Raw genomic sequence first — 25395 nt, forward strand, 5'->3', positions numbered from 1 at the left:
TATTATTATTATTATTATTATTATCACTGCTATTACTACTACTATTATTTTTTATTTGTCTTCTTCTTGATCCTTTAACCTCATCCTCATTCCGGATGAAATGAGTTTATTTGTTAATATGGTTATATCATTACTATTACTAATACTATTATTACTATTTGTCATTTCTGATTAATTGAGTTTATTATTATTATTATTATTATTATTATTATTATTATTATTGCTATTACTATTGCTATTGTGATATAAGTCATACTGGTTTAGAATGGCATGAGGGAAAAAATTACAAAATTGTAATTTTCTTTAACATTTCTGAAAAAGCTGGATTCTCTATTTCTTTATCCTAAATATAGTTTATTTAGCCCATAATGCATTATTCTGAAACTAAAAGAATTAAAGCATAGCAACTGAGAAGTTTATTAGAGGTTTACGAAAATGCGTCATTAGTCCAAGAAAAGTTCCAGTTACTAAATGCAGTTCGACTAACTGTCTGTGGGGGGCAGCAATTACAGACACAATTTACGAGTGAGAAAATATTCTACCCTTGTGGTCTTTTCTAATGTTCAGTTGTTCAGCAATAATATATGATAATAATATGTATCTATTCTGCATATTTAGTGTATGTAATTTTATAAAACTGAAATAAATGAGCTAGCCTTCATGTCATAGGCTATCTTTTTTTTAGTTAAATACATGCAAGATGCTGTTTTGTGTTATGAATGCATTAGCCTACTATGTTATTTGCAGTGTACTGCGCATTACAAGTGAAAACAAGCAATAGATTTGAAGTACGCACTGCCTTTATTATCAGAACTATAAATCTTGTTTTAAAATGCAAAACAAATGTTTTAATAATGAAAGCTGATATACCAGAGGGTTGACATGAACACAGTAGCAGACAGAACCGAAATGACAACGTTTAAATGAAATGTAAGTCTCGTCTTTATTCAAGACTCCTCTTTTTCATCACCATGCGTGATAATGTAGCAAAGTGATTTATAGTCAATATTCCCAGCCACATCTATTGGAGCGACTGCAAAAGCCTGGTCAACCTGAAACAGAATCAAGTAGATTAGAAGAAATTATTTTAAAAGAACATGCTTTTTTATCACAGTATCTGATAATATAGGCTAAAAGCCTGCTGTTTGTGATAGCAGAATATGGGAAACATTGGTATCTATTGATTTTTTATGCATTTTATGTGACTAAATATTTGTTTTAGATGCCATTAGTATTTTAAAATGCAAATATTAACCTCTTCTGCTGTGAATTTATCAGCTTGGTTCATTAGCAGCCTCTTAAACCTGAAACACAATGACATCAAATACATCAATTGCTCTTTTTAAAAAAAAACAATACAGTAATGTTTCTGTGATATTGTTTTGTACACTTACTCATCCTTATTGACAACTCCTGTAGCATTTGGGTCGAAGAGTTTAAACGCAGCAAGGATGGTTTCCTCTGGGTCTGTGCCTGTTTCGAGATAAGAATATTACAAAATTATAATAAATCCTCCATTCTTTAAAACTTATATTTTAAGGCCTTGAAAGATCTTGAAAGTTTAGCTGTCATACCATTGAGCTTTTCTCCGAAGAGAGTAAGAAAGACAGTGAAGTTGATGGGCCCTTTTCCCTCTGCTAACATAGACTCCAGCTCTTCATCACTCACATTCAGCTTCCCTGCGCAAACACAGAACTCAATGTTTATCTAAAAAGATAAACTTATATGATGTTTTGTATGTCACATGTATGATGAAGGTGTTCTGAAACTCCACAGCAAATGCATTTTATACCCAGTTGTCCATAAGTTTCCTTCAGGTCAGATTTGTTTATAACTCCATCCCGGTTCTGATCTATGCAGCCAAATGCCTAAAAGAAGCACATGATGTAAGTCACATTTGTACTAGATTACTTATTATATTGAAGCAATCCTCCTGATATCAACTTCTGCTTGTGCCTTATGTAGCTTTTTATTGTATCGCATTTTTTTACACATTGTTTCAAAGCAACTTTACAGAAAAATCATGATGTTAATATTTATAATATCTTAATACTTTCATGCCTTATAGTTACATTTAGAGCTGGGAATAATATAATTACATTTAGCAATGATATAAACAATCAAGCAGTTGAGATTTGTTGTAGAATATATAATTTTACATGTAAATTTATGACTAAGTACATGAAAATGTATTGTCGCAAGGATGTTAACTAATTATGCAAAGCTTGTAAGTTGGATATATAAGTATATAGTTTACATTTTGTGACAATATAAACAATCACGGAGCAGAGGTTTGATATATATGTGACCCTGGACCACAAAACAAGTTGCACTGGTATATTTGTAGCAATAGCCAACAATACAATGTATGGGTCAAAATGATAGATTTTTCTTTTATGCCAAAAATCATTAGGATATTAAAGGATTAGTTCACTTTCAAATAAAAATTTCCTGATAATTTACTCATAATTTGTCATCCAAGATGTCCATGTCCTTCTTTCTTCAGTCGAAAAGAAATTAAGGTTTTTGATGAAAACATTCCAGGATTATTCTCCTTATAGTGGACTTCAATGGGCACCAAATGGTTGAAGGTCAAAATTACAGTTTCAGTGCAGCTTCAAAGGGCTTTAAACCATCCCAGACGAGGAATAAAGGTCTTATCTAGCGAAACAATCGGTCATTTTCAAAAAAATAAAATAAAAATTATATACATTTTAACCATAGACGCTCGTCGTGAACTAGAGTTGCGTCCCACTTGACGCACTATACACTATGCACTTATACACAATGTACTTATGCACTATGTACTCATCCATGTAGTGCGTCAATTGTATAAGGTTATTTTGTCATTTAACTTCGGAGTCTGACAGGCCCTTCCCCTCCACTACGTAATTAAAGCTGCGACAGTGTTCCACACACCGTTTTTTCCGTTAATTTAGTGCATCATCTGGGTATTTCAAGTGTACTTTTTCTCTTTGGAATTTTCAGTGTGAACGCACTACTCGCACTATTTATACTTAAAATCGTCATAGAACAGTGCATAAGTACGCGAATTGGGACGCACCTTAGTTCTCTTCTTCTTCTTCTCTATTAGAATTCCAGCAGTGTAGACGCTGCTAAGTGTATTACTGCCCTCCACAGGTCAAAGTTTGAACTAAATTGTCATATATTGTATATGAAAATTTAGTTCAAACGTATATAATTAACATATATAATCGTTTCGCTAGATGATACCCTTATTCCTCGTCTGGTATCGTTTAAAGCCCTTTGAAGCTGCACTGAAACTGTAATTTTGACCTTCAACCATTTTCTTTTCGACTGAAGAAAGAAGGACATGGACATCTTGGATGACAAGGGGGTGAACAAATTATCAGGAAATTTTTATTTGAAAGTGAACTAATCCTTTAAGTAAAGATCATGTTCCATGAAGATATTTTGTAAATTTCCTACCGTAAATATATAAAAAATGTATTTTTGTGAGTGGATATGCATTGCTAAGGACTTCATTTGGACAACTTTAAAGGCGATTTTCTCAATATTTAGATTTTTTTTGCACCCTCAGATTCCAGATTTTCAAATAGTTGTATCTCGGCCAAATATTGTCCTATCCTAACAAAAATTGACCCTTATGACTGGTTTTGTGGTCCAGCGTCACATATTGCTTTACGTGATTTTAGTAAAGTTGGTGTGACGTTGAGAGTTATGAAACCTGTAAGGTTTTGTTCAGTTTGGGTTTCATATAATATAAAGACTGACCTCTTTAAACTCCTGTATTTGTGATTGCTCAAACATGGAGAAGACATTGGAAGAGCCCCTTTGAGCAGTTTTCCCCCTCTTAGATGCAGCTTTCTTACTAGCCTGTCAGTAAGAAAGACAGAAAAATATAAGAAAAATAACAATCGGAAGCACCCGGTAGGCAGCCTATATCATTTAATCCACAGCAATACATACAATGTGGCTCATTAAAATTGCTTTTTTTTTTTTTTCTTTTTTTTTGACTAATGTCACAGAAAAAAATGTTTAAGAAAATTTTTCCACTTTTATTAGGTAAGTTTCCTCATATTAACTAACAATATTACAAGAAGAATTAGTTGTAGTGCTTCTATATGCACTATAAATCATTCCTATTTTAATTTAAACATAAATAAGAAGCCGTGTCCACTCACCATGTTCACTGTCTGCTTTGCTCTGTGTATGTGCTCCTGGGTCAGTGGTGTTGTTCATGGAGTCTTTATGTATGAGGACTCTTATCACTCGTCCCTCTATAAAGGTCTGCAGTGCTTCTGTTAGTCCCCTACATGGGCACCCAGAGCCTCCTAAATACAGGAGCCCTGATAACTGCACAAGTACTTGGATTCCAGCTGGCTGGAAAATGAGATAAAGTGTGTGGATGGGGAGGGGAGAGATTTTAAGGGATGAAAATGATGGACGGATGGATGCAATGAAACTGAGTGAATGTGAATGGAAGGATCAAGGGCCTGAGACCGTGGCAGTATGTGAGTCTGAATGGCAGCACAAATGTTAAATATTCAGACCAAAATAGGGCAGCCCATGACCCTGAGAACTACAAAAGTCTCATATCAACATAGTGTCCTTGAGCAAAGCTCTGGGAAACGCAGTCCCTGTGACTGTGAAATGTTGAATTGGATAGTGTGTAAGGAAAACTTTTTATAGATTATTTGACACAGCACTGTGCATGTCATTTTTAAAAACTGTACCATTTTTGTTATACTATCTTTTATAAAGTCCCATTAGAATTAGAGCTAGCGATGCCTGAATAGTAAATGAATCAGTCTTGGAAGTTGGTTCTTTTTATGATTTGGGTCAAATGGGTTAGCAATATGGTTCTTGATTCAGAATGAATCATTTGGACAGCTCTTGGTCCATTCACACAGAACACGTTTTTGCCTTAAAATACACCAAACATATGGTGGTGGAAAAAAAAATAATAATAGAGATTTGTTTTTAAAAGATGAACTTCTTTTAACTGGAGAACTTCATTTTTGGTTCCAATAGCCCATATGGGGTTAATTCAGATAGGGCCGCAATGGAACCCATGTATAAACTCATGTAGGGTCAATACCTTAAGCCCATAAGATGCTGTAAAACACATGAAATGTGACAGTCAAACAAGTCTATCTATCTAACGATTGGATTGAGATCTGGGGAATTTGGAGACCATGTTGCCCGAAGCACAGCTGCAAATGCGCGCATTAGGAAACGTCTACTCAAACTTGTTGTTGTGCTCCTCAAACCATTCCTGAACCATTTTTGCTTTGTGGCAGGGTGCATTATCCTGCTGAAAGAGGCCACAGCCACCAGGGAATACTGTTTCCATGGCTGTACATGTTTTGCAACAATGCTTAGGTAGGTGGTACGTGTCAAAGTAACATCCACATGGATGGCAGGACCCAAGGTTTTCCAGCAGAACTTTGCTCAAAGCATCACACTGCCTCTGCCAGCTTGCCTTCTTCCCATAGTGCATCCTTGTGCCATGTGTTCCCCAGGTAAACGACACACGCACCCGGCCATCCACGTGATGTAAAAGAAAACATGATTCATGAGAACAGGCCACCTTCTTCCATTGATCCATGGTCCAGTTCTGATGCTCACGTGCCCACTGTTGGCACTTTCAGCGGTGGATAGGGGTCAGCATGTGCACCCTCACTTTTCTGTGGCTATGCAGCCCCATACACAACTAACTGTGATGCACTGTGTATTCTGACACCTTTCTATCAGAACCAGCATTAACTTCTTGAGCAACTTGAGCTATAGTTGCTCGTCTGTTGGATCGGACCACACGGGCCAGCCTTCGTGCATCAATGAGCCCCGGCCTATGACCCTGTCACTGGTTCACCACTGTTCCTTCCTTGAACCACTTTTGATAAATACTGACCACTGCAGACCAGGAACACTCCACAAGAGCTGCAGTTTTGGAAATGCTCTGACCCAGTCATCTAGTCATCACAATTTAGCCCTTGTTAAACTCGCTCAAATCCTTACGCTTGCCCGTTTTTCCTCTAACACATCACTTTGACAAAATGTTCACTTGCTGCCTAATATATCCCAACCTACTAACAGGTGCTGTGATGAAGAGAAAATCAGCAGTGTTATTCTCTTCACCTGTCAGTGGTCAAAATGTTATGCCTGATCGGTGTATATATATACAGTGGGTACGGAAAGTATTCAGACTCCCTTAAATTTTTCAGTCTTTGTTATATTGCAGCCATTTGTTCAAGTTCTTTTTTTTTCCTCATTAATGTACACACAGCACCCCATATTGACAGAAAAACACAGAATTGTTGACATTTTTGCAGATTTATTAAAAAAGAAAACCTGAAATATCACATGGTCCTAAGTATTCAGACCCTTTGCTGTGACACTCATATATTTAACTCAGGTGCTGTCCATTTCTTCTGATCATCCTTGAGATGGTTCTACACCTTCATTTGAGTCCAGCTGTGTTTGATTATACTGATTGGACTTGATTAGGAAAGCCACACACCTGTCTATATAAGACCCTACAGCTCACAGTGCATGTCAGAGCAAATGAGAATCATGAGGTCAAAGGAAATGCCTGAAGAGCTCAGAGACAGAATTGTGGCAAGGCACAGATCTGGCCAAGGTTACAAAAAAAACCTCTGCTGCACTTAAGGTTCCTAAGAGCACAGTGGCCTCCATAATCCTTAGATGGAAGATGTTTGGGACGACCAGAACCCTTCCTAGAGCTGGTCGTCCGGCCAAACTGAGCTATTGGGGGAGAAGAGCCTTGGTGAGAGAGGTAAAGAAGAATCCAAAGATCACTGTGGCTGAGCTCCAGGGATGCAGTCGGGAGATGGGAGAAAGTTGTAGAAAGTCAACCATCACTGCAGCCCTCCACCAGTCGGGGCTTTATGGCAGAGTGGCCCGACGGAAGCCTCTCCTCAGTGCAAGACACATGAAAGCCCACATGGAGTTTGCTAAAAAACACCTGAAGGACTCCAAGATGGTGAGAAATAAGATTCTCTGGTCTGATGAGACCAAGATAGAACTTTTTGGCCTTAATTCTAAGCGGTATGTGTGGAGAAAACCAGGCACTGCTCATCCACCTGTCCAAAACAGTCCCATCAGTGAAGCATGGTGGTGGCAGCATCATGCTGTGGGGGTGTTTTTCAGCTGCAGGGACAGGACGACTGGTTGCAATCAAGGGAAAGATGAATGCGGCCAAGTACAGGGATATCCTGGACGAAAACCTTCTCCAGAGTGCTCAGGACCTCAGACTGGGCCGAAGGAGTGACTTCACAACAACTCCGTGACTGTTCTTGAATGGCCCAGCCAGAGCCCTGACTTAAACCCAATTGAGCATCTCTGGAGAGACCTAAAAATGGCTGTCCACCAATGTTTACCATCCACCCTGACAGAACTGGAAAGGATCTGCAAGGAGGAATGGCAGAGGATCCCCAAATCCAGGTGTGAAAAACTTGTTGCATCTTTCCCAAAAAGACTCATGGCTGTATTAGATCAAAAGGGTGCTTCTACTAAATACTGAGCAAAGGGTCTGAATACTTAGGACCATGTGATATTTCAGTTTTTCTTTTTTAATAAATCTGCAAAAATGTAAACAATTCTGTGTTTATCTGTCAATATGGGGTGCTGTGTGTACATTAATGAGGAAAAAAAATGAACTTAATTTTTTTTTTTTTTTTGCAAATGGCTGCAATATAACAAAGAGTGAAAAATTTAAGGGGGTCTGAATACTTTCCGTACCCACTGTATATACCATTGTTCTGCAAAATTTTCACAGGCAAAATCCAGCCATTTCAATAGGAATCGACATGATCACAAATTTGGTTTTAGGGCAAAACATTTCCCCACACACATTTCCCCACACAACATTTCCTGGGAAATTTCTCCAAAATTTTGCCAATGTGACCACACCTTAAAGTATTACTTAAAGCTGTAGTCCGTAAGCCACTTTGCCACCATCTCTGTTTGAAATTTGCAATTGCAGTTATTTGTGGAATTACCATCTTTACGTGGGATGTGCCTCGGCACAGATCCTCAGCGCGGATTAATCTAATGTTTGCTGTCAATTACTGCACCGGTGTTGATACTGTACTTCGGAATCACAAATTGAAGTCTTGAAGTATGACCAAAGTAAGAATTTTCACTGGAAAATGTCATCTGAACAAGTAAGTAACATGTCTGCCACTTTTATTCTGACCAATGGTGATTAAATCTAACAATCACTTAGTTCATACCATGTCAAACCGTGCAAATTGTTGTTATACTTTGTTCTCAAATTGTTAATGTTAACAACATCAGCATTGCGTGACTGCGTATTTAGTATGTATTAGCGTTACCTGTAGATTTCAATTTCTGTAGCTACTCCACAGTCCGCAGTCTGATGATTGTCATTTGGACCTTTCTGGATCATAATTCGACATCAAAATGATAAGTTTATCTTCACATGCCATATAGCCTACTAGCTGGGACTCTTTTATGTAAACAAACGATTTATTAAAAAAGCATTTTACAAAAACACAAGACTTTTATGGAACATATGGCATAAGTATAATATTTCGATACAGAGTAGAGTCACTGTCATTGTAAATTACTGTTTACATTAAATATTTTAGGGATGATTGAAGCCCAATTATGTAACTTTAATGTCAAATTAATGTACATTTACATTAACGCTACACAACAGTACTTAGTAATGTTTGCCTATACGGGGGAAATATGGGGCAAGTTGTCACGTACAGGCCTTATATAAGAGAGAGATTCTGTCTTTTACTGTCTGTATTATCTTTAAAAGTTGATTTGATAAGAAATTGGATAAGAAGTTGCTGCAGTGAACTATGAATCCTTTTGTTCTTGACTATAAAAGGAGCTCACATGCTTGGCCCACTGTTCAACATTAAATATCAGACTGCATATCTTTTGTTTTTATTATCTTTGGCCGATATAGTATTGCACCAACAGCAACAAGCATTTCTCTTTAATTCCAAATTACAATATAAAATATCCTACTGTCTATGAAGGTTAGCGTTAAGCGAAGACTAGATAGACTCTCACTCATTTTCACCAAACAACACTCATACTCCTCCAATGTTTTCCTAAGTAATTTTGCCTCATTTAACAATTTCCTTTGGGCACTTAACCCAGGGCAAGCAAAGTATTTTCCATATCAGTAGTGTGTGGTCTTCACAGATATCCAAGGTGACGAGTTTGCCACGGCAACGAGAAGGGCCTGCGGTCTGAATTGGCGTAGAAGGAGACAGGTGTGGGTATTTTTCTACAAAACAGGAGGAAACAGTCCTTTTATTGCCTTAGTTACAGTGAGTTGGGAGGGGGAAGTTATGAATGAAACCCCTTTTCCTCAATAGAGTGTTCCAAAGGATCGCAATACTCCGATTATTTAAGTTAAAAGGCATAATGCAGTCATGATACTGTAAGTCTACTCTTTTGTTTTGTTTTTATCATTGGGTCAGTGGTACAAGGTAAGCTGGTTGAGCATTATTTTCATGGCACACCTCTAACGCCGGACAAGGAATTAGTAAACTGGAATGAAAATACTGAACAACATATCTAGCCTACAAAAATATTTGGATTTTGGTGTTGGGACACTCAGATGATTAAAAATGGACCACACAAAGGACCACATCCAGTGTGACTGACTATTGGAATATCAACAGTTGACCATGAAGAATGTTGGATAAGCTGATCGACGGTTTACATATATATATTTTTTTAATTTCTTTTGAGCCATTTGCATTGAGCTGGGAAGAACTGAGGAAAACCTGCACCATACACACATTTCTCTATGAAATGATGCACCCATGAGGAAGACACACCATGGACCTTCATACCATGGACAAGGTAAAGTATCTTCTTAAAAAGCATTTTTAAAAATGTTTTATTCTCTCTTTCTCTCTCTTTTTGTCTAATTGGACTTATCATTTATATAGTTATTATGCTTTACTCAAAATGCCCTTAACCAAAAAATAAATCATACAAGTAGGTGTATATTTTTATATCTATATATGCAGATGCAGTGAATTTTCACCATCATTAGGTGGATATTTATTTATATACAAAGTAGTATCAAGAGTACTTTCTTAAATCAGATTAAAATCAGATTAAATCTTACATTTTATCTACACTTACTGTAATTGCACTTGGTTTCTGTCCAGACATTGCCTGGAATGCAACGTTTATCAACACATGCTGCAATGTCCTGTACATATCTGCTCACCTTTCATTGATCCTCCCCCTCACGCCACAGTAGATTTCTTTGTTGCGAGATTGCTCATATGACTGTCAATGGCTCATGACCTTGGACGAACTCCATGTGTGTGATTTGTGTCATCTGGCTGCATCTTCAGTACAGAGATGGCACAGTTGCACAATTGTGTGTTTAAGTCCATCCCTGTAAAACCTTTCAGTCATATTTACTAAATGAAACAAGTTAATTTCATTCAGATATTAGTTAAAGTTCAAGTGCACTTTGATGCAAAAACTTGAGAAACGTAGATCCAGGCAGTCCAGCAATGATTATGTCAGAGATTAAATTTGAAAAAGTAATTAATACATTTATTAATTAAAAAATTAATAAGACTTAGTTAATAGTTAATAATAAAATCCAGAGTACTGTATCTAACAGAAGAAGATGAAGATTTGCAGAATGAAATGAGAGGTAGAGAGATGCAGAAGAGATGCGAGAAGCAAAAAGAGCAAAGAAAATTTTTATACCATAAGCATAGGAAAACTTACATCCCACTCAAACTTGTTTTGGTTTTGGTTTAATAAGAAAAGGTCAAATTGATTTATCCATTATGTCATAGACTGGTCAAATGTCAAAAATAGATGAACATAGATACAAAAGGGGTTGTTTTGACACCCTTAAGGGAATTTTGCAGATCTGGCATTATCACATGTCTGAAGAAATGGAAACAAACATATTTTGATATAAAACGTACACCAAGTTTAAATGAGCAACTAATTCTGAAAACATCATTGCTTCAGTACTTGGCAGGCGTCCAATATCTAACCACAAATGTGTCAACATGACCTGTCTCATTGGAACACTTGAATATAGTAAGCATACATACTCTTAAATATAAAAGAAGAATAACTATAAAGGGTACAATAAAGAATAAATACTTGAAAATATGATGAGGATTAATATATTGAGTAGGAGTACATGAATATATGAAATCAAAAGGACTATTGAAAAATAATAAGCCATAAATGATTAACATGAAATATGAATAAAATGCATGAATATGAATATTGATTATTTTGGATCCACCAAACTTAAAGGGATAGTTCACCCAAAAATGAAAATTTGATGTTTATCTGCTTACCCCCAGCGCATCCAAGATGAGGGTGACTTTGTTTCTTCAGTAGAACACAAATGATGATTTTTAACTCCAACCGTTACCGTCAGTCAGTCAAATAATGGGAGTGGATGGGAACTTCTACTATAAGAGTAAATAAAACTTGCATAGACAAATCCAAATTAAACCCTGCAGCTCCGAAGACACGAAACGATCTGTTTGTGCGAGAAACCGAACAATATTTATATTATTTTTTACCTGTAAAACACCACTATGTCCAACTGCATTCAGCACTCGCTTAGTGAGGTCTGATCGTGCTCTGACAACGGCAGTGATGTCTCGCGCATATACTTCAATGAGTGCTAGACATCACTGCCGCTGTCAGAGCGCGATCAGACCTCACTAAGCGATTGCTGAATGCAGTTGGACATGGTGTATTAGAGGTAAAAAAATATATAAAAATACTGTTCGGTTTCTCACACAAACCGATCGTTTCATGTCTTAGGACATCAATGTGTCGTCACGATCCGCAGGGTTTAATTTGGACTTGTCTATGCAAGTTTTATTTACTCTTATAGTAGAAGTTCCCATCCACTCCCATTATTTGACTGACTGACGGTAACGGTTGGAGTTAAAAATCATCATTTGTGTTCTACTGAAGAAACAAAGTCACCCTCATCTTGGATGCGCTGGGGGGTAAGCAGATAAACATCAAATTTTCATTTTTGGGTGAACTATCCCTTTAATTAAAATGTGAACTCAACTAATTATATTATACAGAACTCAGATGTCTATTTCCCAGCATTCTTTGTTTCTGACTGTTAAAGAAAAGTAAGGGGTTGTTTACACAACATCATTTTCAGATAAAAACAGAAAACTTTTCATGCATTTTGGCCGCTCATAACAGCTTTTTGGTGGTGTGAAAATGCAAACTGTTGCAAACTGGTTTCAAAGTGTAACTCTTTGAAAATGATACCATTATGTTTCCATGTAAACTACAAAAATGCAAATTTGTGAAAATGGTGACGTTATGCGCATACGTATTACGTGTTCAGTCTACAGGTGTGTAGTGTTTCATTACAAACTGACATCGCCAACTACTGGCCTGGCATGAACAATACAGCTATTTAGTCGTTTTCGCAGATCCATGTGAACGAGGATCATTTTGCCAACGTTGTAGTCTAAATGTGAAAAACGCAAAAGGAAAACTTTTCCATTTTTAGTACATCGTTGTTGTGTAAACGTACCTTGAATGTTAAAATTAACTGTTATTTTATGTGTTTTTGTTTAAGATTAATATAGGGGGTAATCTGTTTCATCTGTAATCTGTAATCAGTGTTTAATGTTCTGTTATGGTTTCTGTCTGTTTTTCAGGGGTTGAGTAGAGTAAGTGGTCAGGTTGAGAACTGGCTATGTAACAGTAAAGGATTAGTTCACTTTCAAATGAAAATTACCTCAAGCCATCCTAGGTGTATATGACTTTCTTCTTTCTGATGAACACAATTGGAGATATATTAATAAATATCCTGATGCATCCGAGCTTTATAATGGCAGTAACAGATCAACGAGTGTGAGCTGAAGAAAGTGCTTCCATCCACATCCATCCATCATAAACATATTCCACACAGCGCTGGCAGGGTTAAAAAAGTCCTTATGAAGTGAATCGATGCGTTTGTGTAAAAATTATATCCATATTTAACAATTTATGAAGTAAAATATCTAGCTTCCACCAGACCGCCTTCCATATTCTACTTACGAAGAAAGTGTAAAACTCTTGCAGTTCAAAAAGCTTATGCTTATGTCTGGCGGAAGCTAGATATTTTACTTTTTAACTTGTTAAATATGGATTTTTTTTTTTTTTTACACAAACGCATCGCTTTGCTTCAGAAGGCCTTTATTACCCCCCCGGAGCCATGTGGAGTACATGTTTATGATGGATGGATGTGGATGGAGACACTTTCTTCAGCTCATACTTGCTGATCCGCTCACTGCCATTATAAAGCTTGGATGCGTCAGGATATTTATTAATATAACTCTGATTGTGTTCATCAGAAAGTAAGTCATATACACCTAGGATGGCTTGAGGGTAGTAAAGCTTGGGGTAATTATCATTTGAAAGTGAACTAATCCTTTAAGACTACATGTTGCTTTATTTAAAAGCAATGGCTATGAGCACTTCAGCACAGTGATAGTCTCTTTGCTAACTATTTTAGTACATGCATGTGTGCCTGTGCTATTGCTAACTAGCAGTTAACTGTAAAAGATTTTAATGGTTTAATACAATTTATGGGTACATTTACACAACAACAATGAAAAAAAAAACTGAAAAGTTTTTCCTTTGTGTTTTTCACGGACAGACAACAACATTGTCAAAACAATCCCCGTTCACACAAAAAGAGACTAAAAACGCTGTATTCTGCATGCCAGGCCAGTAGTTGGCGATATCGTTTTGTAATGAAATAATACAAGCCTATAGACTGAACACGTAAAATGTATGTGCATGACGTCGCTTTTGTAGTTTACACAGAGACAATAATGGTATAATTTTCAAAAAGTTGCACTTTGAAACATGTTTTCAAAAGTTTGCATCTTCATGCCCCCAAAATGCCGTTGTTGTGTAAATGAATGACCAAAACCTAAAAGGTTTTCAGTTTTTAGTTGTGTAAATAGCTCCTTAGTTTCAGCTACACAAAGAGGAATTGTAGTTTAATTTAATATTATGAGGCCTCAAATAGTACAAGTTCACAGTACTTAGCATTAGCATTTAAACTTAAATGGTTAAGGCAATTTGTTTCCTCAAATGCTTTGAGTTACCTTAACTCACCGGGTTTTATTCAATGCATTATTATGTCATAAAATGAAATGCCAACCAAACATAAACCATACAAAAACTGATTAATGATTAACTCTAACTACAGTTATCACTCTCTCATAAAATGATTAAAATTGAACATACATTTTTTTTTTTTTTTTTTTTCTGGAATAAGCCTAGACAACATACAGAAGCCACGGCTGTAAAAATATTATTATGCTGATAGCTGTCTGTCTTTAATCAGGACAGGTTTGCTTATAGTAATGCAGACTTGCAATGTGCATTTAACAACACAAATCCTGCTCCTATTATGATTATTTAATTATTTGCCTTGCAATCAGTTGTGCAACTGTAGTGTTATTTTATGTTGTGATTCAAATGCATACGATTATTATTATAAAGATTATTGTGTGGGGTATTTCTATGGTAACATGATTCAAAGTCCTTTAGCTAAGCTATTTAAAGCATTTGAACCCAAGAATAGTTGATAAATGTGTCCAAAAATAAAGTTTTGTTTGCGCTGATAAGCACCTTTCGCAATGTTAGAATATTGTGACCGTAACTTGGTGTGGGAGTTCAGGGGGTGTTTGACCACCTTACTGACCGCAGAGCACACATGTCTTTTAAGGTCTTGACACACATAATTGTTTAAATATGTAAAGCACATTTTTTATATATTATACAATTTTTGTTTGTGTGTGTGTGTATATATACAAACCTAAATTTTATATTATATAAAAATGTGCTATTGTGCTACATATTTAAACTATATGCACACATACATCCATACATACATACATTCACAAATGCATTCATACATTATATATTGAAAATGGCCCTAAGGAAATTGGTTATATGAGTTTTTGTTACATTATGTAACTAATCCAAATATGAGAACGTTATCTAACATACACTTCAAAGCCAAAGGCAAGTGGCTTTTAATATGGATCTTGTTTTGTCACACTGGGCTTTCCTCAAACTGTGACAACAAAGTTGAAACATGGAAGTATGCACATAATGCAATTGTATGATGTAACATTTGGATTTGTCGAGGGTCTAGTCAAACCAGGGAATAAGAAATGTGGGTTATGTAGTGTACACAATCAACACCCTCATGTTATCAGCATTCAGCACAAGACTCACCAGGGCTGCAGAGCCAAATTTTCTAAACTGTAATTCTATAAAAACAAACTTATGCTTGATATTGAAACCTCTGCACTAAAATTATATCTTTCTCTTGGCTTTTTTAAACTTCCATCAAGTTCAAAATAAACTTGATGGAAGTTAAATTACGAATTTGTTCTCGTAATTTAATGACTTTTTTCTCATAATTTAATGAGTTTATTCTCAACATTTTAACTAAACTTTTTTCTCGAAATTTAACGACATTTTTCTCGTAATTTAATGACTTTATTATCTACATTTTATCTCGACTTTTTTCTTGAAATTTAACAAGTTTTTTTCTCGTAATTTAATGAGTTTATTCTCGACATTTTATTTCGACTTTTTTCTTGAAATTTAACACGTTTTTTCTCGTAATTTAACGAGTTTATTCTCGACATTTTATCTCGACTTTTTTCTTGAAATTTAACGTTTTTTCTCGTAATTTAAGGAGTTTATTCTCAACATTTTATCTCGACTTTTTTCTTGAAATTTAACACGTTTTTTCTCGTAATTTAACGAGTTTATTCTCAACATTTTATTTCGACTTTTTTCTTGAAATTTAACGAGTTTTTTCTCGTAATTTAATGACTTTATTCTCAACATTTTATTTCGACTTTTTTCTTGAAATTTAACAAGTTTTTTCTGGTAATTTAATGAGTTTATTCTCAACATTTTATTTAGACTTTTTTCTTGAAATTTAACGAGTTTATTCTCAACATTTTATCTCGACTTTTTTCTTGAAATGTAACGAGTTTTTTCTTGTAATTTAATGAGTTTATTCTCAACATTTTATTTCGACTTTTTTCTTGTAATTTAACGAGTTTATTCTCAACATTTTATCTCGACTTTTTTCTTGAAATTTAACGAGTTTTTTCTTGTAATTTAATGAGTTTATTCTCAACATTTTATTTAGACTTTTTTCTTGAAATTTAACGAGTTTATTCTCAACATTTTATCTCAACTTTTTTCTTGAAATTTAACGAGTTTTTTCTTGTAATTTAATGAGTTTATTCTCAACATTTTATTTCGACTTTTTTCTCGAAATTTAACAACTTTAATCTCGAGATGGTTTTATTTTTTTATTATAGCTTGGCTCTAATCCTCTTCCGTATAGCATTGATTAAATGTCAAAATGTTTTTATTATTATTATTTTTTTAATGTTATATTTTAAATGTTTTAGGCTTTCAGAGTAATTTAGGTTCTTTCTGAAATTTCTGAAATGCACTTACCTTTTTTTTTTTTTTGCACTTACCTGTCTGACCACTTAGGTAACTCATCAGAGTACAATAAACTTTTAGATTTTGGACTTTCGGCCACATCACATTCCTGCAGAGCTATTTCAGGAAAAATGTTTGCCCTTTGCAAACTAAGTCATCTATATTTAGCAAGGGTTTAAGTTCAGTAGCTAATTTTGAATTGAACCTAAATGCCATAAAATAACCCATCAAATTCCTGAAAGTACACATATGATAAATCAAAATAATATAATATAATATAATATAATATAATATAATATAATATAATATATATAATATATATATAATATAATATAATATAATATAATATAATATATATATATAATATAATATAATATAATATAATATAATAAGACAAAATATTAGTAGCAAGCACAAACATCTGTTATATCACACATACAAAGAAGAAACCCACAAGCCTGCTTTGCATTCCAGTATATCATTTTCTTTGATTGTCTCTCATACCCCTGAAAAAAAAACAATACAGAAAATTATAATAAAATAATAAATATTAATATAATATCATCATTTTTATGTTATATTATTTAAATTGTAGACATCACATTAATTGTGTCAATCACAAGTTGAATTTCTCAGGGAGGCAAAGGTCAGGTCATGTTCACTGTGAAGCGCGTGATCACACTCAATGGCCTTGACAGCTGGTTACCAAAGTGATGGGTGAGATTAAATGTGTATGTGTGTGTTTGATCAGGAGTGTGGGGGTGTGTGTGTGTGTACACAGAGGGCAATGATCTCTTTGACCACACCTCTCCACCTCCTTCACTGGAGCATAAAAACAGCTGAGCATCTCCATGCACCTCACACACATTCAAACTTTAGCTAATCAACGCTCATCATACACTTGTTTGGAAAGACTTGCAAAGATGCCGTGCCTTACCTTAGCTCATAGACAGAGGATACCGAGTGACTTTGAGTCAGTACTGGAGAAACTTCTCGTGGTAAGAGACAAAGCAATTCAATTAGTTATATCTACTGACTTTAAGGGTGCCCATATAATGGGAATCATTATACATAATTTTTTTGGTAATTTTGGTGCATTGGCAACACTGTGATTGCATCTTAATCAAATGTTTATTATTTGAATCTCTTTCTGACATATTCTACAGGTGGACCAAATTCTGTCTGAGTTTCTGCTGAGTAAAGAAGAGCTAGAGGAAGTGATGAGGAGAATGCGGAGAGAGATGGAGAGAGGACTGCGTGTGGAGACCCACGATGAAGCCAGCGTCAAAATGCTGCCCACTTATGTGCGCTCCACTCCTGAAGGATCTGGTAAGATTTCTCATACTGGGAAAATACAAAATACTTAAATAAAAATGAAAAAGTGCTTTATATGCTGCATTTTATAATTTAATATAGTAGTCAACATTTGAAGTGGATCAAAAAAGGTTTTAGGTTTTAGGACAACTTTGATGAAAGGTTTTGATCCACTTCAAATGTTGACTACTGTATTTAAAAATATATATTTTATCAATATAATTAAAATAAAAAAAAGTTTTGTTTGGGATTTTCATATTTTATGTGATTTTTTTTTTTTTTATGTTGCATCTGATGCTGTTATCCAGCACATATTCATCTGTAAAGGGACAGTTTGTCATCTATTAATTCTGTCATCATTTACTCGTCCTCATTTCCAAATCTTTTTTTTTTGTCCAAAATGAAAGCCAAATAAACATTGGACCCCATTGACTTTGACAAAAAGCAGACATTTTTCAAAACATCTTCTTTTGGTTATGCAGATATTTAGGTTTGGACATGAAGGATGAGTAAATGATGACAGAATTTTTTTTTTTTGGTGAACTATCCCTTTAAAGGGATAGTTCACCCAAAAAAAAAAAATTCTGTCATCATTTACTCATCCTCAAGTTATTCCAAACCTGTATGAATTTCTTTATTATTGGTAACCAAACAGTTGAGGGCCCCATTGACTTCCATTGTAAGGAATAATAAAAAAGTACTACGGAAGTCAATGGGGCCCATCAATATATAGGTTTGGGCCACATAAGGATGAACAAATGATCACAGAACTTTCATTTTTGGGTGAACTATCCCTGTAAGGTGCATAAAGTAAATAAATTGCAATTTGCTATGTGTTTAATTATTGCAGGTTAGTTTATGTAATAACAGAATGGGTACATTGACAAAAAGTCTAAATAGGTTGTCTCTTCCTGGAACCTGATGTTTATTCGTATGCTGATGTTGATTCATGTGACTCATCTCAGAGGTGGGTGATTTCCTGGCACTGGATCTTGGAGGGACGAACTTCCGAGTGATGCTGGTGAAAGTGGGTGAGGATGAAGAGCGAGGCTGGAAGGTGGAGACGAAGCATCACATGTACTCCATCCCTGAAGACGCAATGACCGGCACAGCTGAAATGGTGAGATATTAAAAAGGTCAAACATTATGTAGCCTATATGCAATATATACATGCACATATTCTAGTCTTCTCCATCTCATTGTACCCCCTTTTCTCTCCATATAGTTGTTTGACTACATTGCCGGGTGCATATCTGACTTCCTGGACAAACATAATCTGAAACATAAGAAGCTTCCACTGGGATTCACCTTCTCTTTTCCAGTCCGTCATGAAGATTTGGATAAGGTTAGTGTTTGCATTCAAGTAAACATGGGCCACTTAAAGTCAGCATGAAATTGGAGTTGCAATAGTCTTTTTTGCAACGTGAAATGGCTTCTCGAACAAGAAGGGCAGGGCTTGATTTTGTCCATTGGGAACTGATTGGATGGTTGTGGTTTGCTATTGCTATGATGTCATGTGAGTGACAGGCTGCCCCGCCCTCGAGCTGATGAACACGTCATCAGAGAAGAGATAGATGAGGGAGGGGAGTTATTTTAATTAAACTGCGCATGAATTATATTCATGAATCGTCCATTTTGATTTCATGGTGACTTTAAGGTTTAATGGTCACATTGATGCTGTGGCAGATGTGGGTCATATTTTTTTCAGTGTTGTCTAACAGATTGTTTTATGTTTAAATTGTGATAGGGCATTCTGCTTAACTGGACTAAAGGCTTCAAGGCCTCTGGCGCTGAAGGCAATAACGTCGTGGGTCTTCTGAGAGATGCCATTAAAAGGAGAGGGGTTAGTATGCATGAGTTACCTTTCGTACTAAAAATTTCAAGCACAAATTCTGTTCTGGGATCTTGTCTAACTGGTAATGGAAAGCTGCTTTCAAACTAAAAGTACATTATACATCTTAAAAGCTTATAATAAAAGGTTTAAACGGCTGTCCTATAAAAGCGATTGAATAATTCTTTTTTTAGGACTTTGAAATGGATGTGGTTGCCATGGTGAATGACACAGTAGCCACCATGATCTCATGCTACTATGAAGACCGCAGCTGTGAAGTTGGCATGATAGTAGGTAAGAGGGTGACCGCACACACTTAGACCCATGTAAATATAATTAGAGCTCGGACATAAACTTTATAACAGGAAGATGGAATATTTTATCAACCATTCAGTAAGAAACATCATGGCTATAAAGCAATATGCCTGAAGCTTTTAGTTGAATGTTTTTGTTGTCTCTCTCACTCTCTCTCTCTATTTCTCTTTCATTTTTTCATCTTTTCTCAGGTACAGGGTGTAATGCGTGTTATATGGAGGAGATGCGTAAGGTGGAGCTGGTTGAAGGAGAGGAGGGGAGGATGTGTGTGAACACGGAGTGGGGAGCGTTTGGGGACAACGGTGAACTGGAGGACTTCCGCCTGGAATACGATCGTGTTGTTGATGAGACGTCACTAAACCCTGGACATCAGCTGTGAGTGATCTTGAACAGTTCTGGTCAAATTCATATTGAAATCTAGAAATTAACTAAGTTATTTTAAAACAAATAAATAAAAAGAAAGGAAGGTCATGAGGTAAATTAATAAGAAATATTTCTTAAATATTTATGCACTATTTATTGCTTCCATTGAAGCACAAGATGTTCTTTAGAACATGATATAATGACATAATATGTCATAAACAATTTACTATATTATAAATGTAAAACTGTAAAATAGAAGCCACTGAGAGCACTTTGATAATTTGGGGTTTAAATTCATATTTAAATCTGGAAATAAATTCTTAAATATTTCTGTACTATTTCTTATTTCCTTTGAAGCACAATATCTTCTTTTGAACATGATATAATGATAATATATCATTGAAAATAATAAACTATAAAAATGTAAAATAGAAGCCACTGAGAGCACTTTGATAATTTGGGGCTTAAATTCATATTTAAATCTGGAAATAAATTTCTTCTAAATTAAATATTTCTTAGAATTCCTTTAATATTTCTGTACTATTTCTTATTTCCTTTGAAGCACAATATGTTCTGTTGAACATGATATAATGATAATATATCATTGAAAATAATAAACTATAAAAATGTAAAATAGAAGCCACTGAGAGCACTTTGATAATTTGGGGTTTAAATTCATATTTAAATCTTTAAATAAATTCTTAAATATTTCTGTACTAGCCACTGAGAGCACTTTGATATTCTTCTAAATTAAATATTTCTTAAAATTTCTTTAATATTTCTGCACTATTGGTTGATTTCATTGAAGCACAAAATGTTCTTTAGAACATGAGATAATGATGTAATTTTTTTTTTTACTCTATTATAAAAATGTAAAATAAAAGTCACTGAGAGCACTTTGATATTCTGGGATTCATATTAAAAATCTTGAAATAAGCAAAATTTTACAATTTATATATATATATATATATATATATATATATATATATATAAATAAAAACAAAGTTATGAGGTAAAATATTTCCTAAAACATTTCTGAACAATTTGAAGCAGAAGATGCTCTTTAGAACATGATATAATGATATAATATGTCATAAAAATTTATAAATATGTAAAATAGAAGCCACTGAAACCACTTTGATAATCTGGGATTCAAAGTCCTATTTAAATCTGGAAATAAACAAAGTTCTATGTTTTTTTTTAAGTTTTAAGTAACTATAATCTTAAAAAATAAAAGGTTCTATATAGTACTAATAGGTTCTTTGGCTTGTAATCATAGGGGAACCACTTTAAGTGCTGTATAGAACCAAATCTTGGTGCTTCGGTGGTTCTTCACTGGTTCTTTGGGATGACTGAGGTGCTATATAGCACCGCTACCATATACAGAACCGGTTAAGCCCATGTATGGTTCTTCAGCGGTTCTTCAGTGGTTCTTTGGGGTGGTTAAGGTGCTATATAGCACCGCCACTGTATACAGCACCTGTTAAGCTCTTTTAAAGGTTCTTTAAGAGCCAAAGAACCACTGTTGGTGCTGTTTAGCACCATTTTTGTTGAAGAAATAAAATGCGATATGGCACTTATGGGTTCTACATAGCACCATTTGACAAAGGTGCTGTGGAGCACCTTTAAAGATATGGTTCTACATAACACCAAAAGTGGTTCCCCTATGATTACGAGCCAAGAACCACTTTTAGTGCTATATACACTAGCACTTTTTTTTTTAGGTAAATATTTAAAACAAATCTTCCATTGAAGCACAAGCTGCTCTTTAGAACATGATATAATGATAAAATAGAAGCATTTTAGTGATCTCAGATTTTTGGATCCCACTCTAACTTCAGTAAACTAAAACGTCTTTAAGTTCAGAGCACAACTAACAATTAAGTTTCATTTAAACATACTTTAAAATAGTTTTCACAAAAATAGATTGCTTTGTTTGATATTTTAGGATATTCTGATGCAATTTTGATCTAAAACAATCACAGGAACATGTTATTTCGACCAATCTATGAAAGAAATATTTAATGCATGATATTTTGACAAGACATCAGTCTATGTTATGATTTCACATATCTATCAAACAACTCTTTTATATTTAAAGATACATGCAAAATTTCCTCAAATATCATAGAGTAGACACACTTTTTGAGCAGCAGTTTGATCAGTGGCTGAATCTGAAACGCAGATGTCCTTACATGCTTCCAAGTTCAAGAGGAGGTTAGTTAGATCAGCAGCCTGGAGCTCTTATGTGGTCTCCAGGTGACCAGGGTTGTTTTTCTGTACATGTGGAGATACTGATGGTAGCCACGTCAGTGCTGGAATACACACGGCTGGATTAATGGCCAGGAAAGGAGATCATTAGTGAAGCTGCCTGCTTAATGGGTATTTACAGTGTATGCTAGAAGATACAGAAGAGCTCAATGGGCCGCTCCTCTGTCCATGTCACTTTAGGCCATTTGTATTTCATAATTATCCTCAGGCTTCAACTATCATTCATGTTTTTCTTTTTGCTGCTGAAATTGAGCCACTTTATATTGATATTGGTCAAGAAAGACTTTAATCTAATATGTACATATTCTTCTCTCACGACTCTAGGTATGAGAAGCTGATTGGTGGGAAGTATATGGGGGAGCTTGTGCGTCTTGTGCTGCTAAAACTGGTGAATGAAGATCTGCTGTTTAACGGCGAAGCCTCAGACCTGCTGAAAACACGTGGAGCTTTTGAAACTCGCTTTGTCTCCCAGATTGAGAGGTAGGACTAAATTGCTGATTATAAAAGAGAGATTTTTATATTTAAACATTCCCTAATCAAGATACATTTAGCTGAGAAACAAAATGATATTAAGTTCACACTTAAGTATACAAATTTATTATAACTGGTAAAAGATACTTCTCTTTCACATGGGGAAATGTGAAAGAAAATGAAAAGATCATAAACAGCAAAATCCCCAGAGTTAAATCAACTCTGCTCAGAGAACATATGGTCCCTCTCTACATAGAGTTAAATAACACTGAAGCAGAGTTAAAGTTAAGATCTTCAGATCTTGAGAGATTTAATGTCTTTTATCTTCAGTTGATTTCATCTAAGGCTGTAGCTGGAAGTCATTTGTAGTTATTGTGTTTCTCTTAAGTGATTATGCTTGTTAACAGCAGGTGTTTATCACTAATGCTCAATCATAACTTAATTAATCTCTTTAACTTAAACTCTACTTCAGTGTTACTTCAACACTATATAGAGAGGGACCATATGCAATCTGAGCAGAGTTGATTTAACTCTGGGGATTTTGCTGTGTATTAAGTATGTGTGCAAAGATAAGAGAATTTATATAAAAACTTATGTTTGTACCTTAAAACAAATGCTTTTTTTTTTCTTTATTTCAGTGACACAGGGGACAGAAAGCAGATCTATAACATCTTAAGTTCACTGGGAATCTTGCCGTCCGAGCTGGACTGTGACATTGTGCGTCTGGCATGTGAGAGTGTGTCTACGCGAGCCGCTCACATGTGCGGGGCTGGACTCGCTGGCGTCATCAACCAAATGAGGGAGCGCCGTTGTCAAGAGGAACTGAAGATCACTGTGGGAGTCGATGGCTCTGTCTACAAACTACACCCTCGGTGAGTATACAAGAGGAGAGAGAGGCAAGGCAAACAAAGAGAAATGAGGGGGTAAATTAAGAGGAAACAGAAGATAGTGTTTGATAGATGAGCAAGGTATATAACACAATGTGATATAAACACAATTAAAATGTGTTTCCTGCTTTGACCTTCAAATTCTCTCATTCAGTTTCAAGGAGAGGTTCCATAAGCTTGTGTGGGAAATGACTCCTCACTGCGAAATTACCTTCATCCAATCAGAAGAAGGGAGCGGTCGGGGTGCGGCTCTCATTTCTGCTGTGGCGTGCAAGATGGCCGCCTGCATGCTGACACCATGATAAACCACATGAATCATCTTTGTGAGCTGGAACTGTAGAATCACCACTGACCCACAATGTTAGAGCGGTCTTGGAAAGCCTTCCTTATGGTGAAAGTGCTTTTCTTCTTTTGAACATTGCATTGCGTTTGTGGGCGGCTACAGGGTTGTTTGGCAACATCTATTAACCACATGCATACAGGCCACTGAAATATTTAACATAGGCTATGTATCATTTTAAGTCAGATATTTCCAGTTTAATGTGCTTTTAGACACAACATATATCATTTATTATTGCTATTGTCCTGAGCACATTCAGGTAATGTTACATATACTTGCACCTTCATGGCTGTTTGGAGGTTAGTAGAGAAGTGGAGGGAACTAGATGTGATTGTATATAAATGAACTGTTCAGGTTCAGCAAGGTAATTGTGCACTGTTTATTGCTTGTTTTATTTATTAACTTTTAAATTATGTTTATATTCAGTTGTAATCAAAACTGTTAAATTATTTAATGAAGGACTTGAATATACTCTGTACATGTGAAAATTATTAATTATTGTAAATAAAGTTGCTGTACTATTGACTCATACACTCGAATTGTCGTTTTTTTAAAGGGTCTGTAATCCCACTGAAGCTTACATGAACATTACACTCAAAGACAAAAATAAATGAAAATATTTATCTCAGTGAAAACAATTATACAGCCCGGTCCAGCCCTTTATAGGGTACAACAATCTTAAAGCCCCATCTTGAGTGTGTGAAAATTAAATGTATCTCTTGTCATTGATGGAGCAATACATTTTTGTTGAAAAATTATAATATGAAGGGGCCTTTGGATTAAAATAAAATGTACTTCTGTGTCTTCATGAGATAATTTCAGTGATTCTCACAAGGTTTAATTAAATATATATATATAAGATTAAATTAGTTTTTATCAATCACATTATGGATCAAGAAACTTTTTCAGTGACAAATGTTTAGGTAAGTGTTGTGGAGGTGTAAAAACTACCATAGGGAAACTTTCACCCCTTATAAGGCAAGCCATATTTGTTAACTATTTAAAAATAGTTAATTAAGTTACACTAATCATAACATCTGCTGGCCGATTGTGTTTGATAAAACTGCTGTCTGTCACACATTGCTGTG

The 25395-nt window shown here is 35.2% G+C and overlaps 2 protein-coding genes across 2 annotated transcripts; one reads left to right on the forward strand and one right to left on the reverse strand.

The window, feature by feature from the left end:
* Positions 1-782: 782 nt before the first annotated feature.
* On the reverse strand, positions 783-4326 carry myl7 (myosin, light chain 7, regulatory). The gene is made up of 7 exons (XM_048210420.1): positions 4167-4326; positions 3757-3858; positions 1793-1868; positions 1575-1679; positions 1395-1473; positions 1256-1304; positions 783-1052 (listed from the first exon to the last, which is right to left on the reverse strand). The coding sequence occupies exons 1-7, from the start codon at positions 4167-4169 to the stop codon at positions 948-950; spliced, it is 519 nt and encodes a 172-aa protein (XP_048066377.1). The 5' UTR covers positions 4170-4326; the 3' UTR covers positions 783-947.
* A 13028-nt stretch (positions 4327-17354) lies between these two features.
* Positions 17355-24838, forward strand: gck (glucokinase (hexokinase 4)). Its single transcript, XM_048210889.1, has 10 exons — positions 17355-17513; positions 17682-17844; positions 18795-18949; positions 19055-19174; positions 19577-19672; positions 19855-19954; positions 20167-20350; positions 22934-23089; positions 23719-23952; positions 24122-24838. Exons 1-10 carry the CDS (start codon positions 17367-17369, stop codon positions 24267-24269), a joined length of 1503 nt encoding a protein of 500 aa, XP_048066846.1. The 5' UTR covers positions 17355-17366; the 3' UTR covers positions 24270-24838.
* The last annotated feature ends 557 nt before the right edge of the window (positions 24839-25395 follow it).

The sequence above is a fragment of the Megalobrama amblycephala genome, linkage group LG12, assembly GCF_018812025.1.
Source record: "Megalobrama amblycephala isolate DHTTF-2021 linkage group LG12, ASM1881202v1, whole genome shotgun sequence".
Lineage (NCBI taxonomy): Eukaryota > Metazoa > Chordata > Actinopteri > Cypriniformes > Xenocyprididae > Megalobrama > Megalobrama amblycephala.